Genomic DNA, 20,276 nt, shown 5'->3' on the forward strand with positions numbered 1-20,276 from the left:
CAGGCGCGCGCATCACCCAAGTCCCATATGGCACCAGGGTTCCAAAGTCAGATATCCTTGGCAGGAGCTCCGGCCAGGCAGCAACAGAGCCCGGGAACAGCATCTTCAAGCCCAAGTATCTTCTACCTGCAGTAGAAGCCTTGGGCTTTACTAGGTCATCCTTCCGGGTAGGACAGGAACATACAGTGGTCCCATCTACAGAGCACAAGGTCAAGCCTGCATGTGACCAGTTTTGGACTTTCTAGACCAGGCTCTTTTCTCGTCATCCAAACACACTCATAATTTCTGGGCAGATTTCAATATTTATGTCATCCTTTGGTCTTCCATGAGTTATCGATCAGCAGTTAATGGCCAAAAAAGTAGACCAAAGAAGAAAAAGCTATAAAAATCCTAAGTAGTACCTGAAAGATAATTCATCTTTGGCGTGCGTGGGTAGCACGGTCAGTGGAGCATTGGGCTCTTGGTTTTGGCTCAGGTCATGATCTAGGGGTCCTGGGATCGAGCCCTGCATTGGGCTTCATACTCAGCAGGGAGTTTGCTTGTGATTTTCTCTCTCGCTCTGCCTCTGTACCCCCCCACTTTCTCTCTCTCTCTCTCAAATAAATAAATAAAATCTTAAAAAGAGAAACATAATTCATCTCTGAATAACTGATTGGTCAATTTTAAAGTTTATCTTATTTAGACATAAATATAGTTGCAAAAAAGACCATTCAGCTATTCCATTGACCAAATCCACGGTATAATTCTATGCCCAGAAGGAAAAAAAAAAAAGCTGGAAGGAGTAAGTATACTGACCAGGTTAATAGCAGTAACTAGAATTACAGAATTATGAATAGATTTTCTTATCGCCATTTTCTAACTGTCATAATCAGCATGTCATGTAATAATAAAGAGCATTCCTTGAAACAATAAAAAGACAGCTGTGTCCCCGCCTCCATGCAATCTAAATACTCTACACCCCACATACCTTGTTGAGCTTGCCCAGTGAAGATATGAGATCCGCCCATTCACTTGAGGACTCGAAATTTCTTAAAGCCTTTTCAATCACTGAAGAGTAATTTCTGTATCTGTAATCACTCAAAAGTTCCTGCTCTTCTGGATCCATCTTACATTCTCACAGCGGAGAAAGTATCTAAAAGGGAACCAAGAAAGAAATGAGGGAGCAACTCAAGGACACACAGCATTCCCAGCCCAGAGGTACAGAGGACACGTGTCCACAAACACTACTGTGCACAACCGCACTCAGCAATGCAACTCAAATATTTAGCAAGGCTCCTGGGCCAGGCACTGTGGTAGATAAAAGACAAACAGTTCCGGTCCTCTTGGATTCTGAGGGAGACAAACGGAGCAGAAAAGAAGCAAAAATGCCAGGATTCCTCTTCACTGACAAAATTAACTCTAGGAGTGAAACTTACAAAGCCGCTAACTAAATACGTTGCCTGCTGGTAATTCTGGATCCAGGTGGCCCTTCCTACTGTAGGGCATTTATAAAAGCTAAGGAAAAGCAGGTCAATGCTATTAACCAACCAGAGCAACCTCTTCAGTGATCTGATCCTCTACAACTAGACTATGTTAGAGGACTGGAAGTATTCTAGAAGAAAATCTGACAGGGGAAAAAAAGTTTAAAAAATAAGGATGTAAGAATGTACTGTCTGACATCAGTGTTTCCAGAAATCTACCAGTATCCTGTTCAGCTACTAAGCTCTGATCACCCACCAATCCCCCCCAACCAGCAGCTGCCCTGACAGCTTCATGCCTCCATGTGCAGAGCCTGGACATGGGGTGGTGACGCCAGCGCCCAAGCAATCACCATTTTATTCTTCTTGCCCTTGTATATTCTTTGACGGATTCTTTTATTTTTTCCTGTGGCTAGATGCATTCATTATGTATGAACCACTGCAGCTATTATGAAGCCTGAGACCGATATGGTCTCATCCTGGCTCCAACAGCAACCATTTCCTCTTTTTATCTCCAATGTGACAAAAGGAAACAAAGAACAGCACAGAATGCTGCACTCATCTGACTTCATGAAGACAGCCGTCATTTATAACATGACAATGGACGCAATACGAGTGCATGCTGATGTCAAGTTTTGTTTTTATTCCTTCATTAACAAAAAAATCCGTACATCAACCTATCAGTTTATCCAAACAAACTGCAACTCTGAGAAACATTTCACAAGATATGGAAATATTCAATGGTTCCCCTGATCTGTCACCAAGTTCCATGCTTTGGCATTTTCTCAAAAGGGACGCCTTGGGGCTCTGATGCGCCCTCCTTCTTTAGTCTTTATCTGATTAAGATCTATTTAATGCGTGGCAGGTACCCACCCTAAAATTCCTTGTCCCTTTTTCCATACTAAGGGAACCCGAATTTTGCTCATGGTAGTACTAACAGCTCTCCACCTCCCTTGCAGCTCGGTGGCCACGCAACAGTTCTAGGCAATGAGGCGTCCGTAGAAGCTGGTGGTGGGGCCTCCAGGAAAGTGGTTTGAAAGGAGGTAGACTCCACTAGCATTCCCCTTTACTCCTGCCCATCTTTCTGCCCGGAACCAAGGTTTGATGTTGGAGGTGAAGCCACGTGCGGTAACCAAGAGGAAATAGCCATCCTTGGTGTACGACTTTTGTGGGTAAGTGGAAAGACATAGCAGCTGAGGGCAGAGGTGACTTTAAGAAGGCACCATGTCAACCCTGCACTCGATGTTTTCTGTACAGAAGAGCTCATCTAAGCCACTGTTCAATCGAGTTTTCTGCTACTCACAACCAAACACAACCCTGATATACAAGGCTAATATTTCACTAGTACACAGTCTGAAAAGACAATAAAATACAGAGCAACGTGATATCATTGAACACTGTAGTTAGCTAGCCAAGTTGCATGTCATCAAAATGGCAAATATCATAGACGGAAGAAACTGAACTGAAGGTACAACATGTTCTTTAAACCCGAACCTTTCATTTATTGGCCATGATGAATTTCTAAGAATCCCATGGTATCTGCTACTTCACTTTCTGGTCGTTCTGGGCCCATTCTGATCTTCCCACGGCCACCACAACTTTCAAGTTTCCAACATCAGTGGACCTTTTACCTCTCAGTAGGACTGTGCAGCAGACCATTCCTTTCTTCCCAAAACAGCCTCCTTTCAGCCCATACCCTCCTCTGGCCCCACCAACCCTGTGCTGGTTTCCACCTCTCTGCTGTTCCTTCCCCTCTGCAGGCTAATCCTCCTCTACCCTATTGCCAAATATGGCCATTCCCCGCACCAAGCCTTGGGTCCTCTTTCTATCCTTGGTCATCTCCCCATTCCTACAACTTACAAATACCATCTTCATGCTAATGACCCATGGATTTACAATGTCTGCCCATATCTTCCCCTGTCAGGTCCAGATTCATGCAAATACCTACTTGACTCATCCACCCAGATGTGGCATAGGGGTCTCAAACTTAGTGCATCCCAAACACCCATCAACAAAATATGGTCTAGCCACACAATGAACAAAGAACTGATATATACTACAGTAAGGGTGAACCAGAGAAATACATAACATAGTGGAAGAAGCCAACAAAAGGCCACATAGTTGTATGATTCCATTCATATTACATGTCCAGAACAGGTGAATCTGTAGAGATGGCAAGTAGATTAGCGGTCGCCTAGGGAAGGAAGTAGCAATAAGGAGGAACTGCAAATGGGCACAGGAATCTTCTTGGGGTAATGGAAATGTGCTAAAATTGAATTATGGCAATAGTTGTACAACTGTGTAAATTTACTAAAAATCACTAAATTGCACACTGAAATCAATGTATATTATCGTCTATAAATTACACCTCAGGGGGCAACTGGGAGGCTCAGTCAGTTAAGCGTCTGCCTTTCAACCGGGTCATGATCTCAGGGTCCTGGGATGGAGCTCCACGTTGGGCTCCCTGCTCCGCACGGAGTTTGCTTCTCCCTCTCTCTCTGACCCTCCCCCACCTCTGGCTCATGCTCTCTCTCTCTCTCTCTCCCTAATGAATAAATAAAATCTTTAAAAAAATTACACCCCAGTAAAGCTTGTTTTAAAAACCCCTTATACTCTTGATTCTACCTGTTCAGTGCTCCTCCTCCAGTCTTCCCTTCCCCAGAAAGTGGCCCCACCATTCCTGGGACCTTTGACGTCATCCTGGACTCTTCTCTTCACCTACCTTACGCAACCCACGTCCTGATTGTTCTTCTTCCAAAACACCAGTGGACCCGATTGCTCTCCATCTCCGCCATACCACTGCACAAGCCACCTCTCCCCTACCAGGTTGCAGACAATTCCTGATGGTTCTCCTCCTCTCTTGCCCCTCTCCAGTGCATTTTCACTTAGCAGTCCAAGAATCCTCTTAAAACATAAATTACAGTGCATCCCCACCATGTTTAAACTCTTTCCATTAAGCTTATAATAATCCCAACTTCCCCACCCCATGGCCTATAAGGGCCTCTCTCTTCAAGGCATTCTGCTTGTCTAAAAACTGACTCGGCCTATCACAGAGGCTTTGAACACGCTGTGGCTCTCTGCAAAAATATAGTGTACTATGTATGTGAACGTACACAGTAAGATTGCTCACTGATTCTTGGGAAGGCCTCTTTTACTGAAATACTAGCCTTTACACTTTTTAAGGGTTTTTTTTGTTTTTGTTTTTTTTTTTTAGAGAGAGACAGAGCGTGCAGCAGGGGGAGGGACAGAGGGAAGAGAGACTCCTCAAGCAGACTCTACACTGAGCACGGAGCCCAAAGTGCAGCTCGATCCTAGGACCCTGAGATCATGACCTGAGCCAAAATCAAGAGTCGGTCATTTAACCAAATGAGCCAACCAGGCACCCTCTGCCTTCACACTTTTTAAAAATATTAAAGGATGGCAATGAGAGATGGTAGTTTATTTTCCCAAGTAAGATGTTAGTACATCCAAACAGTCCGTAATTTTTTTTTTTTTCAGGAAATTTACAGGTTTGAAATCTAGCATCTCTGAACCACTGCAAAACTCCAGGCATAATCTTCACCATATAAAGTGTCCAAGCACTGTGCAAAGAAACATGGGGAAAAAAAAAAAACAGGGTTCCACTTTCATAGTTCATAACATAATAAAAGAGGAAATACCTAAACACATAATTTCAATTTAAGGCGGCACACAGAGTGACGGAGGGTGTCCTGAGGTAACACTGGCACAAGGAAAAGACAGAGGAAGCCCTACTACCAGCGGAGGAGTGCTCAGAGTCAAAGTCTGGGCGGCTAGTTAGTAGGAAGAGAGCCTTGGGACGCCTGGGTGGCTCAATTGGTGGAGCCTCTGTCTTCGGCTCAGGTCATGATTCCCAGGGCCTGGGATCGGGCCCCACATGGGACTCCCAGCTCAGCGGTTCTCCCTCTCTCTCTGCTGCTCTCTTGCTCTCTCTCTCGCAAATAAATAAAATCTTGAAAAAAGAGAGAGCGCGTGCGCCCTGGTCTGCCATAGTTTGTAATTAGGAGCTGGGGTGGCAAAAACGCCATGGCAAGGAAGGTGTTGGTCGGGTAAGAGCAGGTAACTGGAGCAGTGAGAGGTTATGGTTGGCCACACGAAAAAAGTACTATTGGGTGTAACTAAAAGCACAGATGAGAAGTTTAGAAATAGTCATTCAAGCAAGCTCCTTTATTTCAAAATATGAGACCTTCAATACTATGCTACTAGGCAAGTCTTCTGGGTGGGCTTGGTAAATCCATCATTATGCATGCATTTATCTCACGCAACACACAAGAATCCTATGACATGGGTACTATCTTGAGGCTGCTCAAGAGGAGTATATTGGGAATCAGGCCCCCCAGAAAATTGCCCAGGGCCCTCAACAACCAACCGGCAGAGTTAGGAATCCAGCCCAGGTTAACACAATGGCACAGAGAACCTTTATTTACTACATTATACTACAGGTAAAATTAACAGTTCAGCCCCTAAATATCTCTTCTGACAATGATCTTGCAACCTATCCTGAATACCTTTCCTGTGAGAGACTCAGCTCAGTAAAACTGGTAAGAGTTCCACAGCCTACTAACAATTACATACACAAAAGAGTAATCATATAAACAAGCATATTTGACCAGATGTATCCGCCTTAAAATTGAAAATGTCAGCAAGAAATCTCTCATCCATTCTAAATTTCTTAGAAAAACAAGTTTAGGTGAAAAATCAACTGTCAGATCAGAAGGAAGTCAACTATAAAGATGTTTACATGAAGGAACATGTGAATGAGATGAAAACAGAATGAAAAATCACAAATAGTCACCCTCTCACGAGCAAGAACATTATTAGATAATGACTCTTAGTCGACAGCACAGAAACACTCTTCTGCCATTGGTTTAATCAACTCTGGGGCACATTATTTTGAATTTGGTCTCTCAGAATGGTAATTAAATTGCAGTGGAAAAAATTTAAGACACTAACGGGAGTAGGCTTTGTGGGGAGGGGGAGGGGAAGGCCTCCATCGTCTTACCAAAAAATCCTACAAAGGTTTCTTCAAATACAGAGCGACTGTCCCAGGTTAGGGAAACACCTGCGGGTAACAGCTTCCATCAGCAGCCGCCCTACGAGTTGCTAAAGGTCCATCCACCCGGCAGCAGGCGGCGATCCTACAAGACTCCCGGACCGGGCCGGGAGAGCGCGCGCACTGCGGCTCCGATCCCTTCTCCTGGGGACAGGCTGGGAGACTCGAGGATCTTCCCTTAACAGGAAAGCCCTCATTTTACAAAGGTCTCGGTCCCTAGCCCTCCGCCCGGACCAGGACGGCACAAGCAAACAAAGGCGCGTCTGGCCGTCGTCCGCCGGCGGAGGTGAGGGGAGGGCGGGCCGTGACCCACCTGACCTCCACCTGCCCGACGGGAGGCCGCGCCGGGCCGGCGAGGACTTGGCCGCACTTCCTTTGCCGCGGCGGGCCGGAGGAACTGGGGGACCCCGCCCTGCCCCCGGACTGCCCCTCAGGGGTGCGGGGTCGGAGCCCACGCCCACGCGCGGCCTCGCCGGGGCCGTCCCCGCACTGCAGCAGTGCATGCCACGGGCCCGGGCCGCGGTCGAGGAGCCCCCCTCTCGCCCCGGGACCGCCCCCACAGAGCCGCTCGAACCCTGCGCACCCTGGGGGGGGGACGCCCACGCCTCCTCGTCGCTCCCGGGCCCGCGGGTGGGGACGCCCCGGCTGCCTGGGCTTCGCCCAGCGGCCAAGGGCGCGGGGCCGGCTTACCGGCGGCGGCGGTGGGGGCGTCAGCGTCCCTTGTCAACGGGCGCGCCCACGTGCGGCGCGGAGGAACCGGCCGGGCTGTGGCAGGCAGAGCAAGCGGCCGCTGCGGCTCAGCAGGGACCAAGAAGGAAGCGCCGAGCCCGAGCCCGAGCGGCCGCGGCCCCAGGCGGCGGGGCGGGATCGTGAGGAGGGACCTCGGCGTGGGGGGCGGGGCGGGGCCGGACGGGGCGGGGTCAGGACGGGACCTCGGCGCGCGGGGGGCGGGGTAGGGGGCGGGCCCTCAGCGCGCGGGGGCGGGACCAAGGGAGAGCCCTCTGCCGCGGCAGAACCAGGAGGCGGGCCTTTGACCCGGGGGGCGGGATCAGAAGGCGGTACCTCGGCGCGCGGGGGGCGGGTCCTGGGCGGTGGGTCCTGGGCGTCGGCTCTGGGGCGTACGGCTCTCATCCCTAGTCCTCCACAGCTTCCGGGCGGTGGGCGTGGCTCTCAGCTGCCGCAACTAACTGCCGCCCTCGCAGCGGGGCTGCTCCGGGGAAGGCCTGCATAGGTGGGAGGGGTGGCTCCGACTTTCACCTGGGGCTCCCCCGACACACCCAAACGGAAGGGGAGAGCGGTCAGTTTATCGCCGTGCTCCAGAAGGGGCTTTGGAGAACGGTGGGGCCCAAGAAAAGTGGGGCCGATGGCATGTGGCTAACCCCATCCTTTCCATTGGGCCCACACCCAAACCCTCGGGGAGGAGGTGAAATGAATCCTTCCATACACGCTGGGGCCACAGGAGGCCCCGGGAACCTGGTTAAGGCGTCCCCAGCCCCAGTGGCCGCACCTTTCTGGCCCTTGGGATCAGAGTTGAGGGAATTAATTCGTGGAATGAGTTTCATTATGTGGGTTCTGGCTCAGAAAGGAGACCTGTCAACTCTAAAGAGCATTAATATTTCCAGAAAAACTCTAACCCCTTCCTGTCATCCTCAGGAGCTTCCGGACCTGGCAGTTCAGACCCACCCAACCTGGCCTGACAGCTGCAGGGCCAGAAGCACCTTGAAGGACTGGGGTCAGGCAGAGTTCACCTGTGCATCCTGATTGCACCAGCTGGGGCTCCCAGCCAACCAAAGCAGCGGCACCTGTTGATTGAGGTAGTAATTTCTGCACAGGCTTTTGACCATTTAACCCTTGACTGTCCCTTAAGGAATTTTCAGATCTAGTCTGGGGCTCCTAAAGGCTAGGCCGCCATGAAAACTCGAGTTAGGAGGTGGGAGTGGAAGGTCCATGAACACTTTGAAATTGTACAAAACATTTTGTGTATATGTTTCTGGAAAGGGGTATATAGTTTGTATCAGATTTCCAAGGGGATCTATCACTGCCCCCAAATCGCCAAGAATATTTTCATAGTTTGGGATGCTGGCCCCCTCCCTGGCCTGCCCAGGCTTCTGATTCCATCTGCATTTGGCATATACCAAGTGCACCAGTAAACCCTCTACTGGTCAGTCTTAGGAGTGGTCTTAAAGTAGAAGCAGAGGAAAGCTAAAGGATGGAAAATTTAGTAGGAAAAAATTAATTGCATGAAACTGATTTNTGCTGAAGACATGAAAAACTCCACTTTTACAAAAACAGTTGCCAAAGGTGAGGTGGGTTTTTTTGTTTGTTTGTTTGTTTGTTTTAGGTTCCTCAAATCCTAGCCACACTCCACACTGCATTTAACTAATATTGAAAGAACTGCTTATACTCTCCACTGAAAGGGAGAACCAGTCTATTCATTTCAAAACCACCATGTATAACTTTGTCCTGATACATTAAATAAAATAAAATACATGCCTTGTATTTGTCACCTATCTTTAAAGAACTCCAAGTGTGTGGAAAGTTAATTTAAAAGCATTTTGACAGATTCAAGTATCGTAAACCCTTTAAAAAAAACCCACTATATTAATAATCAGAATTGACAGTAAATGTACAGCATTAAGATTTGAAAGTTTATTCCTACATGAAATGTTTCCATGGGTCAAGTTGTCACACTTAAAAGTCTACTTAGCTGTGTCTAAGGCATATAAATAGAGCCTGTTCCTCAAATAATAATACGCTAATCAGAGCATTTCAGATTTAATTTGAACCAGAACTTTAATCCTTGCCCCTTCTGATAATAAAGAAGGGGTTATAATCAGATGTGACTACATTCTCTGGCTCAGGCTGGCTCACCTCTTAGAGAGATTGGCCAGGTAAACACATTCTGAGTTTCCATATGCAAATCCTGGTGCTCCTCTCACCCTGTCTTTTCTATAAAGTACATTCTCCACCACGCCATCTAGGTAAAGTCTTGGGTAGTTCTGTATTTGATGCTGTGCCCACTTTGTGGCTGACTGGCAGTAACAAGTAAACCTTTGTCAGGATTGTCATTATCACCGTTTCATCTCCACACTACATCAATGTTCAGGATCTCAGTCTGTCTCACTCTTTGCTGAAGTTTAGTAGGTGAGGGAGAAGCCCAAAGGCCAGGCCTAAAGCTGGTACTGTATGTGGGTTTAACACTCATGTGTCAGCCTAGAAAAGTGGATCATGGAGAAGCTGGTTTGGACAGGATCACTGGCTCCATTTGATGTCTCAAAAACACACAGAATGGGATACTCCACTTAAAATATGCCACTTTTAAGCCATATTTTGTTTACCTATTTTGTGGAAAGTTCACACAGGCTAAATGGGGATCTAATAACCATGTGGCTTACAAATGACTTAGATTCGATGTATCATCTCCCCTAATTTTTTTTTTTAAGATTTTATTTATTTATTTGACAGAGATAGAGACAGCCAGCGAGAGAGGGAACACAAGCAGGGGGAGTGGGAGAGGAAGAGCAGGCTCCCAGCAGAGGAGCCTGATGTGGGGCTCGATCCCATAACGCCGGCATCACGCCCTGAGCCGAAGGCAGGCGCTCAACCGCTGTGCCACCCAGGCGCCCCCATCTCCCCTAATTTTTACACCAAGGGAGTTGGCCTGGTCTCTAGACTCGTATTAGTGAAGCTGGGCATGTCAAGCAGTAGGCACCAAGAAAAACCAAGGAACTGCCATTAGACAGTCCTGGATATGGTCCTGGCTCTTGGCTGTGTGATCTTGGACAAGTTAATCAGCTTCTCCAAGGCTTTTTTCCTTATTTGAAAAATGATATTAATACCTATCTCAAATTAATACCTATGGTACAGGATTGCTGTACTGTAAGAAATACATAAAACAACATAGGGAAAATATTAAGCATGACACATGGCTTAATATGCCACGGTTCTCAATTTATGATTTTTTCTTTTTTTTCCTTCTGATTCTAAACCTAATTCTTTTTTCACTGCAGCACACCATGGAACATTTTCATGCACATGTATTAGATTCCTTTCAGTTGCAAGCAGTAACATAATTCAAACTAGCTTAAGGAATAGGATCATTTCTTTTAAGGATCCAGGGGTATCTTGGAGCATCTCTTTGAATCTGAGATCTCAGGAATAGTCTGAGGCCAGGTAAGGGATGCCACTGTGGGGACGTGGGACAGTCTGTCTGGGGGCCACTCTGTAAGTGTGTCTCTTGAGAATTAGTTGCCTCTTTTTCTGGCTATACTTGGTTCCCTCTGCTCCTTAGACCATGTGGGGCAGGGCCACTCACAGTAATAGCTCTGAGCTTTCCCTGATCCAGTCCAGCTGGTCCTCCTCTTTAGAAGACGGGCCTACAGCTGGAATAGTCAACAGAGGTTAGCAGGGCAAAGTCATGTGGTGGCTGTTGCAGCTGCAAACATGGGAAGAAGCAGTGGGGGGAGGGTGCCGGGCAGGCCATCCCATAAGGGTCCCCTTTGACCTTTCCATAAACATGAGACATGCTGTTCTGATCAGCAGTTTACAATTAAGGGTCTTATAAGCAGGTACACGCTGATCTAAAAATGTCAAGGTGATACTTGGCTAGAGACAAAAAAGGGAGAAGAAAGAAAAGGAACTGGGCTGTTTACTCGTGTATTTCCCGTCTGTGACTCCGTTAGGCAGAACCTGAAGGTGCTCGGTGGTCCTGGTACTACTGCTCATCATTGGCAGGGTTCCAGAGGCTGGCTGCAGAGGGAGACCAGAGTATGAAAGATATTGAGGAAACGTATCGAAAACCATTAAAATGTTTTTAGAGCCAGACAAGAAGTCATTAAAATGTCTTGGGAGCAATGGTCCTAGACAAATCTAAGAGCAAGCTGGATTTAATCAGGCAATATAGAGATGGCTAAGGGAAGTGAGATGCAGTTTGGGTGGGGTTCAGACGTCCCTCCACCCAAAGTGGATGAAGAGGCGAGGTGCGGGTTGTCAGAGCTAAATGACACTTTGCCATGCTGCCATCAGTAAGTTGGAGAGTCCAGAAGCACTATGCATGCTGTGATAGACCAGAAGTAACAGGGTTACCTGCAGAGTCCTGATTCCCCCAAATAAATGAAACCTTGAGAATTTCCATTCTGTACTGCTTTTCAGAAGGAAAATAGCCTTATCCTTTATTTCTGCAATGCTGTCATCAGGTGACCTTTGTGGTCATAATCAAGTGACAACATTGCTGTATCTCATGATGAACAGCCCATCATAAACTTGGTAAATTTGTGGTTTGTCCATTGTGCACCTGTTGTATTTCTGTTGTTTGACTAGCCATTCGTTCTGAGGCCTTGACTCCCTAGCAAACATCCTTTATAAGTGTACTTCTCTTTCGTAAGATTCTTTAGTTTCCAAGTCCTTTTTCTACAGGGTATAACCAGAACCCAGGAGGCCGATTACAAAAGCAATCCCATTTGAAAGCAGTGAATGTGGAGTTGCCTATTGTCAGAGACTTCAGAAGGGGCTCAGGGAGGCATCTGAAGGGTCACCCTGGGCTGTAGCTCAGAGGGGAGCAGGAACAGGTCAGGGAGAAGTATCTGCATGTGTCAGAGCAAAGAGACGGTCTGGACAAAGTTGTCCAAGCAGGCACAATTTGAAAGAAGGAGCAGGGCAACTTTGCAAACCTTCTGGGGACACAGATTGCAAAACCCGAGTGAAAATCCCAGTGTGGAAATCCTACCTCAATGAAAAAAAGGAAATTCTCTGAGTCTTTCAAGCCATACTTGCTAAGAACCAATGAAAATGTGCTCAAATATAATGAAACAGAATGTGATACAAAGTAGGATTGGAGATCTATGGAAACAGGGTAAATCACATCCTTAGAGTTAACCACCTAGAATCAGCAAGGGATGGCTGGAACATGGCTGGAAGCTGCTCAGGAGCCTTGAGAGCTCTTGTCAGACCTGTGGTTCTCAAATTGCCGTCCCAGCACCAGCAGCCCCTGGGAGCTTGTCAGATATGCACATGCTGGGGCCCCAACTCTGGGCAATGTTTTAACATGCCCTCCAGGCGATCCCGATGCCTTCGGACCCTGCAGAACCACTGGACCAGGTTCTTCGCCCTTCCAGGCTGGAGTTTGGGCATAGCAAAATCGCTCAGCCTGATTCTGGAAAGAGACAGTTTCTCCCAGGGAGATTCTAATCAACATTCCCCAAGGACAGAGACAGAAGTGGATTACGACACCAGAATTCATTCATTCACTCCACAAAAGTTTATTAAGCATTAAGCACCAAAGCAGACATTCACCAGTTTTGGACGACTTTGTCGTGGACGAGCTGGCCATGAGGCTCGGTAGCATCTGGGGGCAGCAGGGCCAAGTAGACAGGGGTCTCGGCTCCCTCCTCCACAGTCCTGGGGCCATGAGGCCCCCCCATGTCCGTCTTCACCCACCCTGGGCAGCATGCGTTCAGCAGAATCCTGTCAGCTTTTCTCTTCTCATCCAGACGCTGGGCCAAGATTCTTGATAAGATGGTGACCCCTAGCTTGGACACCCCATAAGCTGAGTTGGGCCAGCCTTCCCTCTCATGCATTTCACTGTTTGTATCCTCCACAAACTTCTTCATGAGGTCCACCAGGTCCTCCTCTGTGAGCGTCTCACATCGGAACTTCTTCTGGAGATCTGCGCTGCAATTTTCAAGAGCTTTTGAACCCTCTAAACTGCTGATATTCACTACCCTGCCTGAAACAGAAGAGTAAAAACATGGAAGCATGTCACAAACCAACAGTGGTTTTATTTTACCCAACATGCAATTGATTCATACCGTAGGTTTAACTGCTGATTAAAAAAAAAAAAAAGACTCTAGAAGTCATCAGTGGGTTTTAACATTGTTTTGTGCTCTCTTCCCCCAAAGGGAAGGACACAATCCCATCAGCAACACGGGCTAAAGAGCAGTGGCTGGTTATTCATTAGGTGAGCAGGAGCTTATCTGTAGTGGAATCGCCAGGTGGTTTTATAAAAACACCCCCTACACATACAAACACTCCAGGTGCCTGTGAACTTGCCTCCCCAGAGAAGACAGCCTCCCCCTGAGGATTAAAGCTCTTCCTTGGCTTGCACCATTTCCTAGGGCCGCAGGCAGCCGCTTCTTTATATCCGAGTATCAAAAACCAGGGTCAGGCAAATGCCGTCGTCTATCCTTAATGATGGCTACTTTCACACATGGACTGGGTTGATTCTCCAACCCCATTTTGATTTTCATCCCTTTTTTAGCCCATAGCTAAAAAGTAAATATAATTAATGAGTTAATATTCATATTAACAATAATTCACAGCTACTAAAAAGACCATTATATCTATAAAAAAATGTGTTAAGCCCAAAACTACAAAACAATTTAAGTATTGATGGAAATCCCCAAACCAGTAAACGTGTGAATTTATACAGTTCAACCAACATCAAAACCCAACACATTTAGGGGGTTCTTTTCTTACATATTATCCTGAATCCACTTCCTAAGCATCCAATAGGATAATTGGATTTTTTTTTTTTAAGTAGGCATCATGCCTACTTATGCAGCATGGAGCCCAATGAGGGGCTTGAACTCACAACCCTGAGATCAAGACCTGAGCTGAGATCAAGAGTCTGACACTTAACCAACTGAGCCTCCCCAGTGTACCAGGATAACTGGATTTTATTGCATTTTCTGAGTGGCATTCATTCACCATGGAGATGGGGCAGGGTGGGGAGGGTGCTGTACATTCTACTAGCTCTCCTTGTGGGCCAACCCCACACAGAGATGCCCTCACTCTGTCTTGAACACGAGCACCTCACTTACCCCAGGTACTTAGGACTCCTCAGTAATTTTCTCCCTCTCTCATAATACATACTTCTTTCCCAACTGTGAGAAATCTGAAACCTACAGAGAAGTTGTAAGAATAGTTCAATCAACTCCCATATGCCTTTCACCTAAGTTCCTCAATTAACAGTTTGCCACATTTGCTTTCTCTTTCTCTTAATTGCAGACAAATATAAAACTTTGCCCTAAACACTTGAGTATATATACGGTAACAAGGGTATTATTACCTTACATAACCATGAGAGTGATCACACTCAAACCCTTTATCATGGTACAAAACTATTATCTAAAGTACAGTCCATATTCAAAGGACTCCAACTATTTCAATAATCAATAATCTTCCTTTATGGTTTTTCATCCAGGCTCCCATGTGGGATCATGGATTACATCTAGGGATCATATCTCCTTAGTCTATTAAGATTTATTTATTTTTAGAGAAAGGGGGATGGGGGAGGGAGAGAGGGAGAGAGAGAATCCCAAGCAGACTCCACTGAGCAGGGAGACTGACGTGGGGCTCGATCCCACAACCCTGAGATCAGGACCTGAGCCCAAACCAAGAGTCAGACCCTTAACTGACTAAGAGGGGGGCCTCTTTAGTCTATTTTAATCTAGAGTAGTCAACAATGACCTTTTTGAAGACTCTAGGCCATTATTTTGTAGTATTTGTCCCAATTTGGATTAGCATGATTTTTTAAAAAAAGATTTTATTCATTTGTCAGAGAGAGAGAGCACGCACAAGGAGGGGGAGCACCAGGCAGAGGGAGCAGCAGACTTCCCGCTGAGCAGGGAGCCCGACGTGGACTCGATCCCAGGACCCTGAGATGATGAGCTGAGCTGAAGGCAGACACTTAACTGACTGAGCCACCCGGACACCCCAGGTATGATTTTCTTATAATTAGATTCACTTCAATAGTTTGGCCAGGAATACTACTACTTCCATGTGTTCTTCATTACTTTCTAAACGGCTTTGTTCTTAATCACCTAGCTGCTATGAGGAATTAAATTCGAAAGGGAAAGGAGGAAAAAAAAATGAATTATAGGAGCTACTCTGTGCCTTTAATGGAAATTAAAGGCTTCTAAGAGTAAGAGGTGTCCTCTTTGATCTCAGGGGACACCTTTGGGAGAGGCCAAGGGGTGACCGTCTCAACAGCCAGATGGGTCCAATCAGCCCTGAGAAGGGCTGCACCCACACCACCCACACCCCCCTTTGCTGAGGTCGGGGGAACCACTGGTCTAGAAGGAAAAACCCTACCTCCATTCTTAGAATGAGTGTGCAAGTAGCTCCCTCTAGTGGGCAAATACTTGATTAACCTATTCACTCGAATAAGCAAGAGGGTAACTTTCTTTAAAAAGATAATATAACGCTACATAAATTGCGGCTCTTAAGTCAGTTTATTTTGGGGAGAAATTCCCTACAAATCAAGAGGCAATAATCCTTAGCTTTTTGCCCTCCAGGTAAATGTGAGTTTTACCGAAAAATCACAAATATTCTCAGGGTGTTGTAAACCAGATTGTTTGGGAATTACTGTTAACAAGAGAACTGGTTAAAGCCAGTGAGTCAGCCACCTGCTCTGGGTTGTTGCCTGAGCCCCACCCTCCCCAAAGCCACCTTTTATCTTTCAAAATGGCTTGGTTTACAATCATTTGGCGTTATGATCCTTCCCTTCACTGAACTAATTATCCTGATTTGATTGAGGGGTGAAGTCAGGAAACCTGAATACTGTTTCCAGCTCTATTACTACCTGTGTTCACATCTTTGGGTCTCAGTTTCCTTCTCTGTAAAATGAAGACCTAGGAATATAAGGTTTAATACCTTGCAGCTTTCAAATCCTAGAATTCTAAAACCCACAGAGAGAGGACTTCCGGATACTTGGTAAAAGACAACCCTGCAATGGAATGTTATGCAGCTGTAAAAAATATGAAAGTTTTCTGTCCCGATCTAGAAAGAGTCCCAGATATAGTAAGTGAACAAAGCAAAGTGGCAAACATTATACTTAATGTTCCCTTTGTGTAAACAAGGGAGCAAAAAAAAAAAATGCATTTAGATTTGCATTAAAAAACTCTATCCTGGGGTCACGCCTGGGTGGCTCAGTCAGTTAAGTGTCTAGCTCTTGATCTCAGCTCAGGTCTTGATCTCAGGATGGTGAGTTCAAACCCCGTGTTGGGCTCCTTGCTGGGCATGGGGCCTACTTAGAACAGAACAAAACAAACCTCCATCCCCTTGGCCCTGGGCACTCGACAACTCTGTGCACCCAGACCCAAGGCTTTCTTCAGCCAGTACCTGCAACTCTGCCTGTGGGCTTTCTGTGAGCTCATCCCACTAGGAAAGGATAAAGGGAATTGGCTGTAGAGGCTGGGGATAGGAACTGGGCAAGTGGGGGAGGGGGCAGGAGTCCAGGTGCAACTCTCACCATGCATCTTTTTAGATTTTAAGATGTTTGCACTAGAGATCATCTTTATTCAAATGTTAAATTGAGAAAAAGCACATTTTTATTATGCAGTTATTTTAATTAAAAATGCATGCATAACAGGAAAAGGAAAGCAATTCTAGACACTACTTCTAGTTTGACTGGTTGTCTGAGATTTGGAAGCTTTTTCATGTATTATTTGTTTCAGACGTACAGGTCTGTGATTCATCAGCCTTATATAATACCCAGTGCTCATTACAACACATACCCTCCCCAATGTCCATTACCCAGTTACCCCATCCCTCTACCCCCCTCCCCTCCAGCAACACTCAGTTTGTTTCCTATGATTAAGAATCTCTTATGGTTTGTCTCTCTGGTTTCGTCTTGTTTCATTTTTTCCTCTCTTCCCCTATGATCCTCTGCCTTGTTTCTTAAATTTCACATATCAGTGAGATCATATGATAATTGTCTGAGAAAAGTACATTTCTAATAAGAACCACAGAGTTCTTCTTCTGAAGAATCACAGTTGCCTTTCTGGGGGAAGAGGGTCCTCAGGGAAGGGAGCCTTCTCTGCCCCCGCCCCCCAGCACAGTTGTATGATTCTTCGTCAATGACAGTCTTCTCCACAAGGCTCAGTGCTCCATGGTCAGGATTGTCCCTGTCCACGGTGCTTACTACTGTGTCCCCAGCACCCTGGGTTACGGTAGGCCCTCCAGTGTTTGTGGGAAAAGTAATAAATTAATAAAAGTGATTTATTGAATACTTGGGAGTGTGGGTGAGATACTCCCTAATAAAGAAAAATTTCTTTGGGAAGTTCTGCATCAGCTTGACTAAGTGAAGAAAGGAGCACAGGAACACAGGGAAGGTCATAAACATGCTAAACAGAGCCTTCCCTTAGGCCCGCAACTGAGCTGGCTGTGGCCCACCACCATGGGGAGCTGAGAAGGACCCACTGAGATTGCTCAGAGGCAAGAGGCCTCTGGAAGGACTTGTAACACCTTATCATTCTAGGGTTGAGTTCGTGACGTGGCACCGAAGAGCACTGCCATGCACCATCCATGTATCTTTTAAAGCTAAAATGCGCAGGTGAGGAGCCAGCTCTTACTAGAGAATAGTGCAGTTTTCTGTGCCCCTGCCCCCTGGAGAAATGGTATCTCTAGGTCACTCCTGAGGGACAGCCCCACGGCCCACTTCTTGCTGAGGGATGCAGCCCGACAAGCCACACGCTGGACTTACCGTGAGGTTTTATTATCGGCAGTAACTCGATGCAGACATTCCTTGTTGCAAAAAAGTTTGTCTTCAGTGTTACCTCAGCTTGAACGTCAAAGGGCGTTGGATCATCAGCTTCCAAAAAGAGAAAGAAACAAAGTCACGCATTTCCCCCTGAAATGTATATGACAGAGCGCATCTTACCTCTAATTAAAGGAAAAAGAATCTAACTTTAAAACGATTTTTAAACCCTTAGGTCGGTGGTTCTCCAAACTTCAAGCACGTCTGAATCACCTGCAGGGCCTGTTAAAACACAGCGTTCGGGGTTCCACCCCCCCGAGTTTGGGACGGAGAAGAGCGGGGGTGGAGCTCCAGAATTTGCATTTCTAACGCGTTCCCAGGTGACGCTGCAGCACTGGTCTGGCCACACTTTGGGCATTCGCGGCTCTCACGGCAGCTGCTCAATCTGGAAGGGGTATGGGACGCACCTGGGGATTCTGCTAAAAAGGACAGTGTGATTCAGCAGGTGTGGCCTGCGGCCTTAGGTCCCCCGCCCACACTGCTGAGGGGGCGGGGGCTTCCAGCCGACTTGTGTTCAGGAAGCGGAGTACCTAGCCTTCAATCCCTCAACCAGCCGCAGACGACTGCTCCTGCAAGTGCCGGCCGCTTCCCGCAAGCCCGCAGGCTCAGTTGGAGGTGCGGATGCGCAGCGACCGTGAGGGGGTCAAGGCCGGGGCGGGAATCCATCAAGGCCTCACACCATTTTTTACTCTCTTCTGCCTCCTGGGTTTCTCTTCCCACTAGGCTGGTAAATGAGGGGGGCCTGATTATTCCTTCTACCCCTAGCTCAAGGCAGCTCAATTCACTTTCTCAGTAGAGCAACAGAGAAAGTCATCTCCCTGACTTTCTCCCCCCCCCCCAAAGATGCTACTTAAAATCACACTGAAAATGTATGTTTGATGACAAACACAAATTCCCGGGGGGAGGGAACAAGGCTCGCTTCCTTTCTGCCTGAACCTATCAAAGCTCTCCATTAAACAAAATCTCAAGTCCACTAATGTGCAAAATGCGCGCTGATCGTGTCTCGGAGATTCATTTCCTGTCCCGAGCAGATGCCTCCGGGCATCTATGAAAGCACCCTTTCAAGGAAAGCGAAAGCCCAAAGTGAGCTCCGAGACCCTTCGCGAAGAAAATGTTTTTTGCATTAGACAGAAGGTTGATGAGCTTAGCAGGGCGTAGCCCCCCTCCCAGGAGGCCGGTTTTCTGGCAAACCGCAGCAGCTGACGGCTCCGGGAGGACCCTGGGCTCGGTTCCGCCCGCCTTGCTCTGGCGACTCCGTGGAAAGCGAGATTCCACCGCGCGAGGCCAGTGCTGAGCGCGTCCCGAGAAGCCGGCTCTGCGCTCCGCGATCACTCGAGCGGACGAGTGGGGGGATGCCTGCGGCTCTCTGCCCCGAAACTTTGGCGCGCCCAGGGACCGACCCCCGACCTACGCTTGAATGCGATGCCCGCGTTGTTGACCAACACGTTCAGGCCCCCATACTCCTTGCGCAGGAAGTCCCGCAGGGCGCGGATGCTCTGCAGGTCGTCGATGTCCAGCAGGTGGAAGCGGGGACTCAGGCCCTCGGCCTGGAGCTGCTGCACGGCCGCCCGGCCCCGCGCTTCGTCCCGCGCCGTGAGCACCACGTCCCCCGAGAACTGTCGGCACAGGTCGCGCGCGATGGCGAAGCCGATGCCCTTGTTGGCCCCGGTCACCAGGGCCACGCGGCTGCAGGACGACATGGCCGGGGGAGGCACTTGGCGCGTGGAGAGCGGACCGGACTGTGGGCCACCGGGGAGCGCGCCGCAGAGGCGTGGACACGGTCAGAGAAAGCACAGAGAACTAAGTTCTGTGATCCAGTGCTGCGACTTCTAGAGAACGAGGCCCCAGCCTTCAGTCCCTCCCCTGCGAGGAGTGGCCGTCTGTTCCCGAAGGTTTCGTAACGGCCCACTCCCGGGCCCGCCCCTTCCCCCGCGCTGCGCCCTCTGGATCCCTCTCCTGAGTCAAGCGGTGGTCTGCCGGGTGGAGCGGTTGTAGTTTTCCCAAAGCCACAGCGGATGGTGATGGGTCGATGGGGTCAAGGGATGCATTGCAGTTGGATTGAAGAAACTATTTTAGGAAAACTCCTAAAGGAGAAAAACAAGGGCTGAGTAATTTTCTTGGGCGTGCGCGCACCGTCCACTGCACACTGAAAATGTTTCCCTTCTCCTCAAATGCGATGAAATTATTTAGACACGGTAACTGCTTCTCAGGA

The 20,276-nt window shown here is 47.8% G+C and overlaps 2 protein-coding genes and 1 long non-coding RNA gene across 4 annotated transcripts in view; 1 reads left to right on the top strand and 2 right to left on the bottom strand.

Moving 5' to 3' along the window:
* The window catches only part of DOP1B (DOP1 leucine zipper like protein B), a 103,469-nt gene extending 96,091 nt beyond the window's left edge, over positions 1-7,378 (bottom strand). Inside the window, exons 1-3 of the mRNA XM_040620980.1 lie at positions 7,219-7,378; positions 6,478-6,537; positions 968-1,132 (exon numbers count right to left, since the gene is read on the bottom strand). Of these exons, the coding sequence (XP_040476914.1) occupies positions 968-1,105 (138 nt within the window). The 5' untranslated portion in view covers positions 1,106-1,132; positions 6,478-6,537; positions 7,219-7,378. The remainder of the gene's footprint in view (positions 1-967; positions 1,133-6,477; positions 6,538-7,218) is intronic.
* Positions 7,379-7,672: 294 nt separating this feature from the next.
* Positions 7,673-15,141, top strand: LOC103673145. 2 transcript variants are annotated; one of them, XR_571332.2, is made up of 3 exons: positions 7,673-7,825; positions 8,182-8,342; positions 15,086-15,141. It is a non-coding gene; the product is annotated as an uncharacterized LOC103673145 (long non-coding RNA). The 2 variants fall into 2 exon arrangements; XR_571331.2 differs by lacking the exon at positions 15,086-15,141 and adding an exon at positions 8,870-9,009.
* On the bottom strand, positions 12,766-19,932 carry CBR3 (carbonyl reductase 3). The gene is made up of 3 exons (XM_008701886.2): positions 19,476-19,932; positions 18,011-18,118; positions 12,766-13,252 (listed from the first exon to the last, which is right to left on the bottom strand). Exons 1-3 carry the CDS (start codon positions 19,762-19,764, stop codon positions 12,816-12,818), a joined length of 834 nt encoding a protein of 277 aa, XP_008700108.1. The 5' UTR covers positions 19,765-19,932; the 3' UTR covers positions 12,766-12,815.
* Positions 19,933-20,276: the final 344 nt, after the last annotated feature.

This window comes from Ursus maritimus, unplaced genomic scaffold, assembly GCF_017311325.1.
Source record: "Ursus maritimus isolate PB19 unplaced genomic scaffold, ASM1731132v1 scaffold_4, whole genome shotgun sequence".
In the NCBI taxonomy this organism is placed as follows: domain Eukaryota; kingdom Metazoa; phylum Chordata; class Mammalia; order Carnivora; family Ursidae; genus Ursus; species Ursus maritimus.

What these genes read in the sequence shown, in the direction of transcription:
- CBR3 (XM_008701886.2), bottom strand. Translation starts at nt 19,764, where the DNA reads ATGTCGTCCTGCAGCCGCGTGGCCCTGGTGACCGGGGCCAACAAGGGC. An exon ending in CGCGGGCATCGCATTCAAGC is followed by an intron (nt 18,119 to 19,475) that starts GTAGGTCGGGGG and finishes TCTTTTTGGAAG; the next exon opens with CTGATGATCCAACGCCCTTT. An exon ending in GCCGATAATAAAACCTCACG is followed by an intron (nt 13,253 to 18,010) that starts GTAAGTCCAGCG and finishes CTTCTGTTTCAG; the next exon opens with GCAGGGTAGTGAATATCAGC.